General features: G+C 40.6%; 1 protein-coding gene across 4 annotated transcripts in view; it reads left to right on the top strand.

The window, feature by feature from the left end:
• DNAJC27 (DnaJ heat shock protein family (Hsp40) member C27) overlaps positions 1-18,057 on the top strand; it is a 38,635-nt gene that overhangs the window by 6,420 nt on the left and 14,158 nt on the right. For all 4 annotated transcript variants that reach the window (XM_053589473.1, XM_053589474.1, XM_053589476.1 and 1 more), the window contains exons 2-3: positions 3,150-3,232; positions 6,159-6,228. In XM_053589473.1, coding sequence (XP_053445448.1) covers positions 3,150-3,232; positions 6,159-6,228 — 153 coding nt within the window. The remainder of the gene's footprint in view (positions 1-3,149; positions 3,233-6,158; positions 6,229-18,057) is intronic.

Below are 18,057 nucleotides of genomic sequence, written 5' to 3'. Positions count from 1 at the left end.
TTTCAAATTTGAAAAATTATTTCAAAAATATTTATTTTTCTTTTTTTTTTTTTTTTTTGTAGAGACAGAGTCTCACTGTACCGCCCTTGGGTAGAGTGCCGTGGCGTCACACAGCTCACAGCAACCTCTAACTTTTGGGCTTACGCGATTCTCTTGCCTCAGCCTCCCGGGCAGCTGGGACTACAGGCGCCCGCCACAACGCCCGGCTATTTTTTTGTTGCAGTTTGAGCCGGGGCTGGGTTTGAACCCGCCACCCTCGGCATATGGGGCCAACGCCCTACTCACTGAGCCACAGGCGCCGCCCAAAAATATTTATTTTTCTATGATATTATAAGAGAAAAGATTTGAGAAGTATTTTCTTTCTTTTTTTTTTTTTAAAATGTAGCCTCTGGCTCAGTTGGTAAGGCGCCGGCCCCATATACCGAGGGTGGCGGGTTCAAACCCGGCCCCGGCTGAACTGCAACCAAAAAATAGCCGGGTGTTGTGGCGGGTGCCTGTAGTCCCAGCTACTTGGGAGGCTGAGGCAAGAGAATCGCTTAAGCCCAGGAGTTGGAGGTTGCTGTGAGCTGTGTGAGGCCACAGCACTCTACCGAGGGCCATAAAGTGAGACTCTGTCTCTACAAAAAAAAAAAATATATATATATAGCCTTTTAGCAGTAGTCAGTCCAAACAAGTTTTTTCTTCAGTTCACAATGAGTTTACTAAATGCTCTTCAAGTTAACTATGCTGTCTGTCTAATTTAGATTGAGGCTTATCAGGAAAGGATTTGAACAAAATAAACTGCATTACCAGCATTTCAAATGAATTACAAGTTTCAGGAGTTCTAGGAATTGTTATTTATAGGTTGACACCTCTGTAGCTTAGTAACTAGGGTTCCAGCCACATACACTGGAGCTGGCAGGTTCGAACCCAGCCCCAGCCTGCCAAACAACAATGACAACTACAACCAAAAAATAGCCGGGTGTTGTGGAGGGCACCTGTAGTCCCAGCTACTTAGAAGGCTGAGGCAAGAGACTGGCTTAAGCGCCAGAGTTTGAGGTTGGAGGTTGCTGTGAGCTGTGACGCCATGACACTCTACCGAGGGTGACATAGTGTCTCAAAAAAAAAAAGAATTGTTATTTATATACAAAGTCCTTTAAAATCAGTTTTTCTGGGCAGTGCCTGTGGCTCAGTGGGTAAGGCGCCGGCCCTATATACGAAGGGTGACGGGTTCGAACCTGGCCCCGGCCAGCTAAAACAGCAGTGGCAACTGCAACAAAAATAGCCGGGCGTTGTGGTGGGTGCCTGTAGTCCCAGGTACTCTGGAGGCTGAGGCAAGAGAATCACCCTAGCTCAAGAGGTGGAGGTTGCTGTGAGCTGTGACATCACAGCACTGTACTGAGGGCGAAAAAAAAATCAGTTTTTCTTTTTTTCTTTCTGAGCTACAGGTGCCGAACCTAAAATCAGTTTTTCATTACTATTCAGAATCAGAAAGAGGTTATGCTTTTCTTAATCTGATTGATGCTTACTTATGTTTATTAAGTGATTATCAAACTCTTGCTATGTGAAAGACACGGAGCTAGTTGCTGCAAAAGATATAAGGTAGTAAAATACTGATACATGGCTGCAAGTAGTTTATTATGTAGCTGAAGAAATAAGGTAAATATACTCATGTGAATAGATAACTAACAATACAGGGAAGTATATGAGTGATGGAAAACACATAGTGTGGCTTGTGCATCCATGTAGTACATACAGTGTTAATAGTATGTGCGTAAAGTGCTAGAGGACTTCAGGTGCGTAGCATGCACACATAGAGGAGTTCAAACGCAGGAAAGATCACTTACACCCTGGTGCTCAGAATTTGATCTACTTTAAAGATAAGATTTGGAAAGAGAAAAAAATAAAAATAAAAAAAGATTTGCAAAGAGGAGAAAGCTCATTACAAATAGAGGAGAAAAAAATAACAAAAGTCAGAAAGTGCTAGAAGTTTTGTAGAAATGGAGAATTTATACAGAAGAGTTTAGATAAAGAAAACAGATTAGAAAAAAAAAAAAAGAAAAAGAAAACAGATTAGGGCCAGATTATGGAGGATGTTGAATAAAAGATAAAGGAGTTTGGATTTCAAACTCTTGGCAAGGAGCACCACCAAAGATTTTTGAATTAGGGAAGTGAAATAATGCTGTGTAGTATTAACTGAAGTTGAGAGGGGAGGGAGGCAAAAAGATCACTAAAGAATTTCTATAGTTGTCTAGGAGTAGATAATAAGAACTTAAGCCAAAGTGTTATCAATAGGAATTGGAATGAAAAGAAAAATGGAAAAAACATTCAAAAGATTTAGAAAGGATCAGTATCCAATATGACTTCAATAATTTTATTTGATCCTTTGTGATTGGCAAAATGGTGGTATTATTAACAGAACTAGATGTCAGCTGGGTGAGTTGCTTTCTTGTGTAAGATTTAGTTCATGTTTGGACATGTTGAATTGTAGATGACAACAGGACATTTGAGTAGAAATTAGTCTAATAGATATTTGGATATTTGGGTCTGATCTTGGGAGTAAAGTCAAGGCTAGACAGTTACTTTGGTGGTATCATTGAAAGTGTAAAAATGGAAGAGGTCTTTAAAGGAAAGAGCACAAAGATTGTAAACTGAACTGAAAATATACCTATATCTAGTAGTAAGGGAAGAATTTTAAAATAATTTTTCTTTAAAATATTTTCTTTTTTTTTTTCTTTTTTTTTTTTTTTTGTAGAGACAGAGTCTCACTGTACCGCCCTTGGTAGAGTGCCGTGGCGTCACACACGGCTCACAGCAACCTCTAACTCCTGGGCTTCCGCGATTCTCTTGCCTCAGCCTCCCTAGTAGCTGGGACTACAGGCGCCCGCCACAACGCCCGGCTATTTTTTTTGTTGTTGTTGTTGCAGTTTGACCGGGGCTGGGTTTGAACCTGCCACCCTCGGCATGTGGGGCCGGCGCCCTACTCGCTGAGCCACAGGCGCCGCCCCTTCTTTAAAATATTTTCTTATAGCACTTGTTTCAGTTATTTTATAGTTTCAGCTTTTCAAAATACTTTTCATAGAGGTGAATGAAAAAATCATAATGAAGAAATATACTAATTTTGTGTTCCCAGTGTATATTTACTAAATACCTATATTTTACCTTTTTAGAGCTGTATTATAAAGCGATACTGTGAGAAGAGATTTGTGTCCAAATACCTGGCAACAATTGGAATTGACTATGGAGTCACAAAGTGAGTATCTTTTTTCCCTGGGCTTGTAAATTATATAGAAATTCAGAACTCGGGCGGCGCCTGTGGCTCAGTCGGTGGGGCGCCAGCCCCATATACCGAGGGTGGCTGGTTCATACCCGGCCCCTGCCAAACTGCAACCAAAAGATAGCCGGGCGTTGTGGCGGGTGCCTGTAGTCCCAGCTGCTCGGGAGGCTGAGGCAAGAGAATCACTTAAGCCCCAGGAGTTGGAGGTTGGTGTGAGCTGTGTGAGGCCACGGCACTCTACCGAGGGCCATAAAGTGAGACTCTGTCTCTACAAAAAAAAAAAAAAAAAAAGAAATTCAGAACTCCTTCTAAAATGATCTATATTCGCATCAATGCACTTATGCAGGTAATCTTAAAATAGAGACTTTGAAGATAAATTGGGAAAGTTAGGATTGAGACCTTTACAAATATGTAGTGATCATATCCTTCCTTCATTCAGCCCATTTATTGAGGACATTCCATTCACAAGGCCTTGTGTTAGGTGTGGAATCTACAACAATGAATATGTCAACAGAAAGCCTAACTGGCAGGTGTAGCTTTTGGGAAATGTGTTTCTATATAAGTAGATCTTATCAGCAGGTGTGTTTTTAGAGCAAAAAGTCTAAATACATATGTAGAAAATTTTCTCCTAGAGAACTTCCCTTATTGGCTTGCGATCTTTATAGCCTAATGGAATCCAGCAGAAATGATCTGGGAAGAGTAAAGTTGGTCTAATTGGGGATTTATTTGGAGGTGAATCAAGAGTGGGTGGAGCTTAGGAGATAGGATATGATTGCAGAAAATAACCATAGGGTAGGATTGGGGTAGACAGCATATTCCCTAAAGGTGGGATTTCAGGTGCTTGCTCTTCAGGTCTCTGTCTGGCCCTCCCCCTTTTCTCTTATTACACACTTTACTCTCCATCCACACTGAACTGCTGCCCTCATACTTTCCTCTCTCGTGCCATTATGCATTCTTTCCACTCGGAATGTGCTTTCCCTCTTCTCTCTACCTGCCTCTCTCTTCAAGGTCTAGAATTCTGCTATTCCTATAAGGCCTCTGAACTCTTCCCCTATTAGTCAGGACTTGTTTTGGTCGCAGTGACAGAAATGTTAAAGTTCACGATGGTATTTATGGTACTTTTCATAAATTGCCTTGGTTGCAATTATTATTTGTATATGTTTAATGTCTCCTGCTAGATCATAAACTCTCTATTAACATGAATTTTCTCCAAGTGCCTGGCAAGGTGTTTCTGTTTTATTAGATACTCAATAAATATCTATAAATACATCTGAGAGGAAGTCTGCCAGATCAGAATATGAGGATAATATTCAGGAAGGTAAACCAAAATAGTAGGGCATATCTAATAGAATGTTGATTATGTGAAGGGCAGAGTCAAGTTCAGGTGTATCTTTCATGATTCTAACCAGTGGGGCTCAAGTAAGTGGTAAAGTAAAATTCAAGGAAGAGTTCTATGTAATACTATTGTAGCACCATTTTTCAACTATTATTTCTTCAAGTTTTCTTTGAAGAATGAAAATTGTAGCTCTTTGCAATGAAATATATGAAGCTCTTTATTTGAAATCTACGTTTCTTTCTTCCTAGTTTTCTTTTTCTCTTTGCTACTTCTATGCACAGGATTTCATCAATGTTATGGTAGGATATTCTGTTTAAGGCAGTTTTGTTTTGAAGTCGTGTAAGTAGCTAGTTTATTTATTAAGAAATAAGAACTACTATATTATGCCATAGGACTGTGGTTTATTTGACAGAATATTCTGTTTCTGGCTAAAATTTTTTTGGAAAAGATGGTTGTCCCATGATGAGTCAGGAAAATATAATTGACAGAAACCTATTTCAAACTTAAGCAAAAGAAAAGAAAAAGGATATTAATCAATTTACATAATCCAATTATAAGGATGACACATCAGAAATAGCTAGAACCAGACAATATAGAGAAGTCTTTTCACTTAACTGCATCTCTCTCTGCACCGGTTGGCTTCAATCTTCTAAGTGAGCTTCTGTGCAGCTATGCAGCTGCCAGCAGCTCTAATGCTCACGCTTTTTTTTTTTGCAGTTTCTGGCCGGGGCTGGGTTTGAACCCACCACCTCCAGCATATGGGGCCGGTGCCCTACTCCTTTGAGCCCTGATGCTCACACTTTTAATTTTACTTCTAGAGGGACTAAAACTAATATCCCACATTTTAAAATCCCTGGGAAAGTCAGATTAGCCCAAGTAGAAACAGGTGACTTTTCTCAGCTCAGTTATCTGTGGCTAAGAGTGGAATCAGAAGATGGCAGAACCCCTATGAACCACAATTAAGAGAAGGAAGGAGTAGGGGTGCTGTTTTAGATAGTTGGAACAACAGATATCCATTCTACCCTTTCTGGTTTAAATATGGTAAACCTCAAATTTCAGTGTGCTTAAAATTACGTGTACCGTCTGTAAAAATGCAGATTGCTGTCCCCATCCACTAACCTTCTGATTTACTGGGTCTGAGATGGGGCAGGCAGGAATCCACGTTTTCAGCAACACCCTTACCAATAATCATGATGTAGATTGTAGATGATCCTTAGACCACACTTAGGAAAGCACTGATTTGAAATAAGAAATTGTCATTTTTCTTTAAGTAATTTCCTCTGGCTTCTGAATTAAATTAACTTTTGGATTTCGATGTGTAAATATATGTGTGTTATTTCCTGACTTTATAGACTTTCTAGGTTCTATCAGCTATCTTTTTAAGGTAAATTGTTTTAGTGCCAAGTTGCTGGCTGCTGTTGTGAAGATTGCCTGAGATCAAGAAAAGGCACTAAGAAAGCCTCTCTTAAATTGCACGCACATACCCTTTTGAAATTCATAAATGATAGTAATGTGAATGCAGAAACCGTGACCTTTTTTGGGATTGTTTGCATTTGAACATTTCAGGGTACAAGTCAGAGACAGAGAAATCAAAGTTAACATCTTTGATATGGCGGGACATCCCTTCTTCTACGAGGTAAGAAAGCCTTTTTAAGAAAACCAATATTGTTGGTGATTTGGGGGAAAGATTTTGAGTTATCTGAAACAACCAATATTCAAATTATATGTAAAATTAGGTAAATTTAGCCCCTGATTGTGGCTTACTTTCTGAGTCTTAGTCTTAGTAGATATGCTATCCTCTGAACTAGGGTTGGGAAATTTGATTTCTAATGCTTCAAACACTTAGATAAGACATTTTAACTTTCTGAAGTCATTTGCTTTTTACTTCATACTTTAGTCTAAAAGGTAAAAGGATAATTACATTGATATTTGGACTTAAGAACTCAGTGATGTGACTTCTTTCACAGCGGGGTACCAGAGTGATCTTTCCTGTACTCTCCTAATCACATGTGTTCTTTTCCCAGAAGAAGCTGCAGCAACCCCACTTGGTTTACTTTGATCTGCTCATCAGCCCTAAATAATCTCAAAATGAATCCCATAACCATTCTCTCTCTCTTTTTTTTTAAATTTTCTTTTCTTGGGCTTTTTCATTTCCCATAAGGAGGCTATTGTTCTTTTCTATAGTTTGGCCATTTCATTTCCATTCTTTTCTTTATTACTTCCTCCCTTCTGCTTGCTTTAGGGTTATTTTGCTCTTTTTGTTCTAGGTTCTTGAGGTGGGAGGCTACATCTATTGATTTGAGACTTTTTTCCTTTTCTAATATATGCATTTAATGCTGTTTTAAGTGTGTTCCCCAAATTTTGATGTTATATTTTCATTTATGTTCAGTTCAAGTTTTAAATTTTCTCTGCAGATTTTGTTTCACTCATGAATTATGTAGAAGTGTGTTGTTTAGTTTTCAAGTGTTTGCAGATTTTCCTATTATCTATTACTGATTTCTAGTTTGATTCCATTGTGATTAGAGAATACACTCTCTATGATTGTAATTCTTTTAAAATTGTTAAAAGTTTGTTTCATGGCCCAGGATATGGTCCATCTTGATATATGTTCCATGGACACTTGAAAGGAAAGTATATCCTGCTGGTGTCAGATGAAGCATTCTATAAATATCTATTATATCCTGTTGGTCAATGATTGTTCTTCTACATGTAGAAAGCCGTTCTGACTTTCTGTTTAATTGGTCTATTAGTTGCTGAAAGAGGGTATTAATATTTCAGACTATAATTGTGGATCTGTGTATTTCTCCTTTTGGTCCTATCAGTTTTTGCTTCACATATTTTGCAATTTTGTTTGGTAACATACACATTTAGGATTGCTACATCTTCATTATATAATTTTATATAATTTTATATAATACAATATCATTGTATTGTCCTTCTGTATCTCTGATAATTTTCTTTGCTCTCATGTCTACTTTATCTGATATTTATATGGAGATTTTTGCTGTCCTTTGATTGGTATTTATGTGGTATATCTTTTCTAAACTAATCTGCTTATAATGAATTGTTATATTTGAAGTGACTTTCTTGTAGACAGCAGATAGTTGGATCACCTTTTAAAGTCTATTATGCTGATTTCTGGTTTTAATTAATGTATTTAGACCACTTACGTTTAATGTTAATTACTGGTATGTAAGCTTACCATTTTATTTTTTGTTTTCTGTTTAATTCTCTGTTTTTCATTTATCTGCTTTCTTTTTCTTGCCTTCCTATGGGTTACTTGAACACTTTTTGGATTCCATTTTGATTTGTCTGTAGTATTTTTTGAGTAAATCTCTCAGTATAACTTCTTCCGTGATGCTCTGGTTATTACATTATATAACTTGTCACAGTCTACTGGTGTTATCATTTGTACAGTTGAGTGTTCTATAGAAATCTTTCCTCTTCTTGGTCTCTATTGTTCCCCATTTATAATTGTTTTAAATATTTTTTCTGCACACATTTAGACTAATATTAGACAATGTTTAATATTTGCTTCAATTGTCAAACAGATTTGTAAGCAAATTTAGAAAACTTAAGGGAAGGAAAGCCTATTCGATAGATTTTTATTTACTCTGTTCTTTTTATTCTTCCTGATTTTCAAGGTTCCTTCTGTTTTCATTTCCTTTCTGTTTAGAGAACTTACTTTAGCCGATCTTTCCTTTCTGTTTAGAGAACTTACTTTAGCCGATCATTACGCATGCTGAAGACAAATTTTCTTAGTTTTCTTTGATGGAGAATGTTTTGATTTCCCCTGTATTCCTGAAGAATATTTTTGCTGGGTATAGAATTCTGGGTTGATAGTTCTTTTCTCTGAGTACTTGAAAAATACTGTGCCCCTTCCCTCTGTCTCCATGTTTCCTCTGAGTACTTTTTCGGGTCACCCTGCTTCTCCTTCCCTTTCTGGATTCTGATCTTTTGTTCTAGTCCAACAGGCTAAGTTAAGACAGACTAGCGGGTGGCGCCTGTGGCTCAAGGAGTAGGGCGCCAGTCCCATATGCCGGAGGTGGTGGGTTCAAACCTAGCTCTGGCCAAAAACCACAAAAAAAAAAAAAAAAAAAAAGACAGACTAGCTCTGTTCCTTTTTTTTTCACTCTGTTGTTGACATTGGTAATTTTTTTTTTTTTTTTCTTTTTTTGAGACAGTCTCACTATGTCACCCTTGGTATAGTGCTGCGGAGTCACAGCTCACAGCAACCTCAAACTCTTGGGGTTAAGCAACTCTTTTGCCTCATCCTCCCAAGTAGCTAGGACTACCGATGCCCAGCCACAACACCCAGCTATTGTTTTTGTTGCAGTTGTCATTGTTGTTTGGCAGGCCTGGGCTGGGTTCGAATCACCAGCCCTGGTATATGTGGCCGGTGCCCTAGCTGCTGAGGTACAGGCGCCAAGCCAAGAGATTGTGTAATTTTTACTGTTCTGCCTTCTAGTTCACTAATTCTGTCTACTGTCCCTTCTATTCCTGGTTTTGAGCCCAACATCTAAGCTTTTTATTTCTATTATTCTTTACTTCTAAAATTTCCACTGAGCCTTCTTAGAGTGGGTGGGAATGAGGAGACAATTTTTTCCTGGGATGCTTGGCTAGAGTAGAGTGGTTATTGTCTGAAGTTTTGTTTTGTTTTTTTTTTTTGAGACAGAGCCTCAAGCTGTCACCGTGGGTAGAGTGCTATGGCATCACAGCTCACAGCAACCTCCAATTCCTGGGCTCAAGCGATTCTCCTGCCTCCACCTCCCAAGTAGCTGGGACTACAGGCATCCGCCACAATGCCCAGCTATTTTTTGGTTGCAGCCATCATTGTTGTTTGGCGGGCCTGGGCTGGATTTGAACCGGCCTGCTCAGGTGTATGTGGCTGGTGCCTTCGCTTCTTGAGCCACAGGTGCCGAGCCATGTCTGAAGTTTTTTTTATCTTGCTAAGCTGTCCCTTTCTGGTCCTTTGGCTGGAGAGATCAGGCTTTTGTCCGGACTTTTGTCTCTACCTATTAACATTTTTGAGTTGCACTTCTTCAGTTGCAAGTCTTGGATATACAAGCAAAAGAAAACTCAGGGAACTCACTATCATGTCCTCCCTCAGGTCATAAGGTCTCTAGATTGTCTGCTACCTTGTCTTCACCTTTCAGAGTTTTAAAATGTATGTTTTATAAATCATATCCAGGAAATTTACTTGTACTTACCAAAGGAAACTAGCTATTTAATCTGGCACCTTATGAATTCCTTTTAAATGTAAAGCCTTACAGTAGGTTAAATCAATCTCACAAGCATAGAAGATTGTCAGTGAAAAAGGCATGGAGGACTAGTGGACTACAAGTTTGACATAGATTCTTACTGCCAAAAATGCTAAGTAAATCTTAGATTGTACCAAAGTCATGTAAATGGAGAGTTAATAGAGGCTTGAGAATTAATGTGGTCCAGACCCCTGCCATTGTAAGTTATTTTTCTGCAGCCTTCCTCATCAGTGGTCGTCATTCATTCTCAGATACTTACTATATTGCCAGTTTCTTTGCTGGACATTGGAAATACACAGTCACTTGTCCTCATGGAACATAAATATGTTAGAGGAAACACATTAAACCAGGGGTCCTCGAACTTTTTAAATAGGGGACCAGTTCACTGTCCCTCATACCGTTGGAGGGCCAGACTATAGTTTAAAAAAAAAAAAACCTATGAACAAATTCCAATGCACACTGCACATACATTAATTTTTTTTTTTGCAGTTTTTGGCCGAGGCTGGGCCTGAACTCACCACTTCCGGCATATGGGGCCGGCACCCTACCCCTTTGAGCCACAGGCGCCACACATACATTAATTTGAAGTAAAAAAACAGAGTGGGAACAAATATAATTACACCGTCTGTAATGTGGTGGCCCGTGGGCCACAATTTGAGGACCCCTGCATTAAACAAATGACAGAATGCTTGCAAGCACTTACTACCCACACCTAACTTCTCTGAGAAGTCAGAAAATCCTGTCGAAGGAAGTATCATTTAAACTCAGAGTTGATGGATGAATACGTTATATAGGTTGTTGGGACTCCAGAGACAATAGTATAACTCAGGACAGTTTTGAGATGTTCAGATTGTGAGAGTTTGGAGAATTTGTAGAACATAGCCACGGGGGTCTCACTGCTTCACAAGCTTGTCCTTCACAGACTTAAAAACTCTAGCTAAGGGTGGTGCCTCAAAGGGATAGGGCGCCAGTCCCATATGCTGGAGGTAGTGGGTTCAAACCCAGCCCCAGCCAAAAACTGGAAAAATAAAGTAAAGAAGGGCCTAGTTTCTATCTGGAGGCACTCTCTCCACAACTTTCTAAAAAAAAAAAAAAAAAAACTCTAGCTAAGCTGCTTCTCCTTTGGGAAGGCTGCCTTCCTTTGACTTTCACCACAGATTTTGGTCTTGATTTTGAAGCAACATGGGCTGATCTGTGCTTCTAAAGAGAGCCTTTCATACTTGTGAGTCTGCTCCTTTCCAGGTAAAACCTTTTTTATTCCTGCACAGCTAGTAGTTAGCTGAGGTAAAGCTGAGAACTGAATACAAAACCCAGACACTGTCTAACAGGTGGAAAACACTAAGTGTTTCTGTTACTTTCTATCATTAGACACTAGATGCTTCCTAAGATGCAACCTGAAATTGGAATAGCTTTTTACCCAGTAGCTTATAAAAATAGAAGTATAATTAGTAGAAGCTCCTTGAAATCACCACTTCTCAAGTACCTTTCCACTGAAATAGCCTTGATCTCTTGTTTTTTTGTCAAATATATGCTGTCTGTAGCTCAAATCCTTTTAAAAAAAAATTATTTTTAATCTTTTTTTTTTTTTTTTTAGAGACAGAATCTTGCTCTGTCACCCAGGCTGAAGAGCAGTGGCACGCACGGTCATAGTTCACTGCAGCCTTGAACTCCTGGACTCAAGTGATCCCCCACCTCAGTCTCACAAGTAGCTACAAGCCCTCCTTTTTTGACAAGACCGAAGCCATCATCTTTCTAAGCCCCAAGCTTACCTTGCAAGCATACCCTTGCTCAGTATACACCTTTTGAAGTATGATCCCTAGTTTCCTCAAGTCCTTGCATTGAAGCATCTGTTCTCCATAGAAGCATCTGCTGTCACTAGTCCTTTTGACAGATTGTCCCAAAGGTCCTGCTGACACAGGACAGTGGGCTTAGTATGTGTCAGAGTATCATTGGGAAGACTGCAAGAGGAATGGCAGGGCCGGTACCTTACCTCCAGCTTGCTTCCCCTGAGGCACACAGTTGAACTGAGAGAAACTTTCTGAGGCCTCAGTGATGTTATTAAACTAACCACTTTTCTCTAGCTTACAAGTTAATTTGCCATCTCTGCTTTAAGAAATCATCCCAATTCCCTTAGCACCCTATTTAATTAAACTTTGGATGCAGCAAGTCTGCCAGGACTATTTGGGGAGATTAGAATAATGGAACTGTAAAGGACCTTTAAAATACCTACTTTGGCCTTCCCATTTTACAGATGAGGAAACTAATGCTTAGGGTAATAAAATAATTTATTCAAGATTATAAAAATAAGTAGTTGCTAAGCCCAGACTTGAATGGAGCTCCTTGAAAGAAAAATCTACTGTGCTTACTTAAGCCTGTTTTTACACATAAATCTCCATTGGGAGAGTATGACCTGCATTTTGAAACCTTTCCTTTTTCCTTTTGGCCTCTACTTCTGTTCTCTATTGTAGCACATCCAGCCATTTGATTAAACAAATCTGTCTCAAATACTTATAAAGGAACACCTTGGGAGATACTGAGGGTTTGGTCCCACAACAAAGCAAATATTGTAATTTGTGAGTCACACAAATTTTTTGGTTTCCCAGTGCATGTAAAAATTATGTTTATACTATAGTCTGTTAAGTGGGCAATAGCACCATGTCTAAAAAAGCAATGTATATACCTTGATTAAAAAATAAAAAATGCTTTCTTGCTGAAAATGCTGATGATCATCTCAGCCTTCTGCAAGCTGTAATCTTTTTTTTGCTGGGAGAGGGTCTTGCCCGGATGTTGATGGCTGCTGACTGATCAGGCTGGGGTTTGCTTTAGGTTAAGGAACGATGAACTTTGCCACATCAATTAACTCTTGTTTTCATGAAAGATTTCTCTAGCGTGTGACACTGTTTGATAGCATTTTACCCACACTGGAACTTCTTTCAAAATTGGAGTCAGTCCTCTTAAATCCTGCTTTATCAGCTAAGTTTATGTAATACTCTCACTCCTTTGTTGTCCTTTCAACAGTATTCCTAGCATCTTCCCCAGGATTAGATTCAGTCACAAGAAACTACTCATCCACAAGAAGCAATTCCTTGCCCATTAAAATTTGATCATGAGGTTGCAGCAATGTAGTCACACCTTCAGCCTGCACTTCTAATTCTAGGTCTCTTGCTATTTCCAGCACATCTGCAGGTACTTCTGCCACTGACAGATTGAAGCTCTCAAAGTCATCCATGAATCAACTTCTTTCAAACTCCTGTTCAGGTTGATATTTTTACCTCCTTGCATGAATCACAAATGTTCTTAATGGCATCTAGAATGGTGAATCCTTCCTGAAAGTTTTCAAATTACTTTGCCTAGATCCATCTGAGGAATCATTATGTATAGCAGCTATAGCCTTGTGAAATGTATTTCTTTTTTTTTTTTTTTGTAGAGGCAGAGTCTCACTTTACAGCCCTCGGTAGAGTGCCGTGGCCTCACACAGCTCACAGCAACCTCCAACTCCTGGGCTTAAGCGATTCTCTTGCCTCAGCCTCCCGAGTAGCTGGGACTACAGGCGCCCGCCACAACGCCCGGCTATTTTTTGGTTGCAGTTTGGCTGGGGCTGGGTTTGAACCCGCCACCCTTGGTATATGGGGCCGACGCCTTACTGACTGAGCCACAGGCGCCACCCGTGAAATGTATTTCTTAAATAATAGTGTTAAAAATTACTCTTTGACATATGGACTATATAATGGATGTTGTATTAGGAGGCATGAAAACAACATTAATCTCCTTGTACATCTCCATCAGAGCTTGTGGGTAACTAGATGAATTGTCAATGAAGAGTAATGTTGACAGACTCTCACTATGTCGCCCTCAGTAGAGCACTGTGGCATCACAGCTCACAGCAACCTCAAACTCTTGGGCGGAAGTGGTTCTCTTGCAGTTATCGTTGTTGTTTTCGCTGGCCTGGGCTGCATTCAAACTGCCAGTCCTGGTGTATGTGGGGGCGCTGTAACCACTGTGCTATGGGCACTGAGCCAAGAAATCTTTTCATATAGGTAGATCTCAAAAGTAGGCTCAAAAACTATCCAGTAAACCATGTTGCAAACAGAATGTGCTGTCATCCAGGTTTTATTAATTCATTCATAGGCAAGTAGAGTTCACATAATTCATAAGGACCCTAAGATTTTTGGAATGGTAAATGAGCATTGAAACTTAAAGTCACCGGCTGATTAGGCCCTGATGAGAGAGTTGACCTGTCCTTTGAAGCCAGACACTGGCTTCTCCTCTCCAGCTATCAGAGTTCCAGTTGGCATCTTCTTTTTTTTTTTTTTTTTTTTTTTTTTGTAGAGACAGAGTCTCACTTTATGGCCCTCGGTAGAGTGCCGTGGCCTCACACAGCTCACAGCAACCTCCAACTCCTGGGCTTAAGCGATTCTCTTGCCTCAGCCTCCCGAGTAGCTGGGACTACAGGCGCCCACCACAACGCCCGGCTATTTTTTGGTTGCAGTTTGGCTGGGGCCGGGTTTGAACCCGCCACCCTCGGTATATGGGGCCGGCGCCTTACCGACTGAGCCACAGGCGCCGCCCCCAGTTGGCATCTTCTTTCCACAGAAGGCTGTTTCATCTGCATGGAAAATCTGTTGTTTAGTGTGGCCACCTTCATCCGTGATCTTAGCTTGATCTTCTGGATAACTTGCTGTGGCTTCTACATTAGCATTTGCTGCTTAACCTTGTACTTTTATGTTATCAGTTCAGCTTCTTTTCTTAAACCTCATAGACCAACCTCTTACTGGCTTCAGATTTTTCTTCTGCAGCTTCCTCACCTCCCTCAGCCTTCATAGACTTGAGAGGGCCTTGCTCTGGGTTAGACTTTGGCTTAAGGTAATATGGTGGCTGGTTTGATCTTCTGTCCAGGCCACTAAAACTTCTCTATGTTAGCAATAAGGCTGTTTCCCTTTCTTATCATTCATGTGTTCACTGGAGCAGCACTTGTAGTTTCCTTCAAGAACATTTCCCTTACATTTGTTCAAGAGGCCCAGCTTCCAGCCTACCTCGACTTTCAACATGACTTCCTCACTAAGCTCAATAATTTCTATTTTTTGATTTAAAGTGATAGACATGCAATTCTTTCTTTCCCTTGAACACGTAGAGGCCATTGTAGAGTTATTAACTGACCAAACTTCAGTATTGTTGTGTATCAGAATAGAGGTCTGAGGAGGGGTGGGAGACAGCTGGTCAGCAGAGCAGTCAGAAAACACACGTTAATTGATTAAGTTCTCCATCTTATATAGGTTTACATTTACAATAGTAATGTCAAAGATCACTGATTACAGACCATGGTAACAGATGCAATAATATTTAAATGTTTGAAATATTACGAAATGTGCACAGACGTGAAGTGAGCACATGCTGTTAGAAAAATGGTGCTAATAGACTTGTTTGACACAGACTTTCAATTTGTAAAAAAATGCAATATCTGCAAAACCCAGTAATGTGAAATGCAATAAAATGAGGTGTTCCTGTATCTGCTGAGCCCTGTGGGTGACACAGGATGGATGCATCCAGATGTATGCCTTCACGTTGCTTCCAGTCTAGTGAGTATAAGACTGGGCAGAAAGTGGTATCAGCACTATTAGAAGGACAAAACAGTGCTATTCCATGGGACATGGAGGTTATATTCTCTTTGGCAGGGCTAGGGGTGTTAGGTGGTGAGGAATGGGGCAGAAAAGCTGTATGAAAGGCTCAGCATTATAGCTAGACCTTGAAAGGTTAAAGATGAAGACATATCTGTTCCCAGATGGAGTTAGGAGGGCCAGGGAAGGTTTGGGAATGAGAAATTATCCAGTCGGAAGGTCAGGGGATAGTAGGAAGATAGGACTGGGGTTGGGAGGAGACTGATCAGAAACTTTTAACATCAATTAAGAGAATTTGAATTTTGGAGGGTTGGTGATGGGGAAACAGTAAAGAATTTGGGGGCCAGGACTGTAGAAGGATAAATGCACAGTGTATAGTAATGCTAGGAAGATTACTTAGAAGACTTGCAGTAGCACAGTCAAGAGATAATGTTGGAAATAAAAATGGAAAGGAAGTGACAGGTGTGAGAAACAAGGTAGAGTCTGCAGAACAAATGGAGAGGCAAGCAGCAACAGTTAGCACCAAGCCTGCAGCTGGAATGGCTTAGGGAGTGATCTGGTGCTTTCATCACTAAAGTTTAAGAAAAGGGATAGTTTGGCTGGGTGCGGTGGCTCACACCTATAATCCCAGCACACTGGGAGGCTGAGGCGGGTGGATCGCCTGAGCTCAGGAGTTTGAGACCATCCTGAGCAAGAGCAAAAACCCATCTCTAAAAAATAGCCAGGTGTTGTGGTGGGCAACTATAGTCCCAGCTACTCGGAAGGCTGAGGCAGGAGGATCTCTTAAGCCCAGGAGTTTGAGGTTGCTGTGAGCTATGATGACACAGAACTCAACCCAGGGTACCAGAGTGTGACTCTGTCTCAAAAAAAAAAAAAAAACGTGGGGGGACAGTTTCAGGAGGAGTAAGTTTCAGGGCTTCCTGTTATACATACTGAATTTGAGATTCTAGCAGGACATTCAGCTAAAAGAGTCTAGTGCTAATTTGAAATGCCAGTCTGGAAGCTCAGATGAGAGGGCTCATCTTGGAGAGTCTCATAGTTGAAGCTGTGTAGTTAATTATCTGTAGTTAATGCTGCAGATTTGGGAGGAGATGGGTTCAAAAAGAATGGATGAGATCCCAGGACAGGATTTGGGGAATTGGGGGTGGGCTGGAGCAGGAGCAATGGAAAGAAGAGGAGTTGGTGAGAAAGAGAATTAAAGAACTGGGGAATGTGTGGTGTGTGGGAACCAAGATGGCAAGAGTCTCAGGGAAGAGGGAGAGCCCACTGGCAACTACCATGGAAGGCTAAGGACCAGGAGTCCTGAGGGAGACGACTCTGGGTCTTCATCATTTTCAATTCTTTCTGATTTAACTTTAGGGGCTAGCTTAAGGTTCCATAAATTAATGGGTGCACTTATAGCCTTGGTCCAGGTGTCTGTGTACAGAAACACAGGCCTGAGGTATGTAAGATGTCTTCATTTCTTATTACACATCCAGTGTGAATCTGAGTACATACTGGAATTATGTGAAAAGAACATACAGCATATGGCCTCTGTCAAGGTTCTTTCTGGAATTCTGTCCTGAAGCCCCTCACACACACCTCTCGTGGCCTCTGCCACTTGAGTGTGCCCTGTACCTCATGCTGCTTCTTCCCAGATTAGAGATACAGCTCAGAGGTGACAGGCGTTTCTAACAAGACATCAAAGGACAAGCAGAGAATGAATGCAAGGGAGAAAGGGAGAAGGTGCTGATGCGCATTGTTTTCCCGGCACCATGCTAACTGCTTTGCCTTCATTATCTCATTTAATCCTCGTAATAATCCTGTGAAATAAAGAGTATTATCCCCATTTTACAGATGAGGAAACTGAGACGCAGAGAGGTTAAGTGACTTGCCCAAGATCACACAACTAGTAACTAAGTGTGAACCCAGATGTGTCTGACATCAGAGCCGTGCTCTTCTCCATTACATGACACTGAGGCTCTGAATTTGGAGTTCTGAAGTAGGTGTGTAGACCCAAGAGTCTGGGAAGCTCTACCTAGCACCTGGGGAAAGACAGCTCTGGGATGTTATAAATGGCTGTGTCCATTGCTGATACTTGTGTCATTTTTACCTTAAGTTCTTTTTTAGAGTTTACTCACCTTCCTAATTTTTCCTAAGAAGAATGTTATATCTAGTAACAATTAAACATTGATTGCCTCTGGGGAGTGGAACTAGAGGTAGGAAGAGGTGACTGGGGTAGTCCACTATGCGTCATTCCAAACAGATTTTTTTATTATGTTGCTTTGATTCTACAAAAAGCACTCTAAAGCAGTAGCCCCTAATCTTCTTGGCACCAGGGCCCAGTTTCATGAAAGACGGCTTTTCCACAGATGGGGATGGAGTGGAGCTCAGGCAGTGATGTCAGCAATGGGAAGTGGCTCTACTTAAATACAGATGAAGCCTCACTTGCTCACCCTCGGCCCTTGACTCACTTGCCTCTGTCTTGCTGTGTGGCCCAGTGCCTAACAGGCCATGGTTTCATGGAAGATGATTTTTTCACGGGGGCGGAGGCAGGAAAGGTTAACCTCCTTCAGTGCCACCCAGTTCCTAACAGGCCACGGACTGGTA

The sequence above is a fragment of the Nycticebus coucang genome, chromosome 4, assembly GCF_027406575.1.
Source record: "Nycticebus coucang isolate mNycCou1 chromosome 4, mNycCou1.pri, whole genome shotgun sequence".
In the NCBI taxonomy this organism is placed as follows: domain Eukaryota; kingdom Metazoa; phylum Chordata; class Mammalia; order Primates; family Lorisidae; genus Nycticebus; species Nycticebus coucang.
This window is presented reverse-complemented; position numbering and strand designations above follow the sequence as displayed.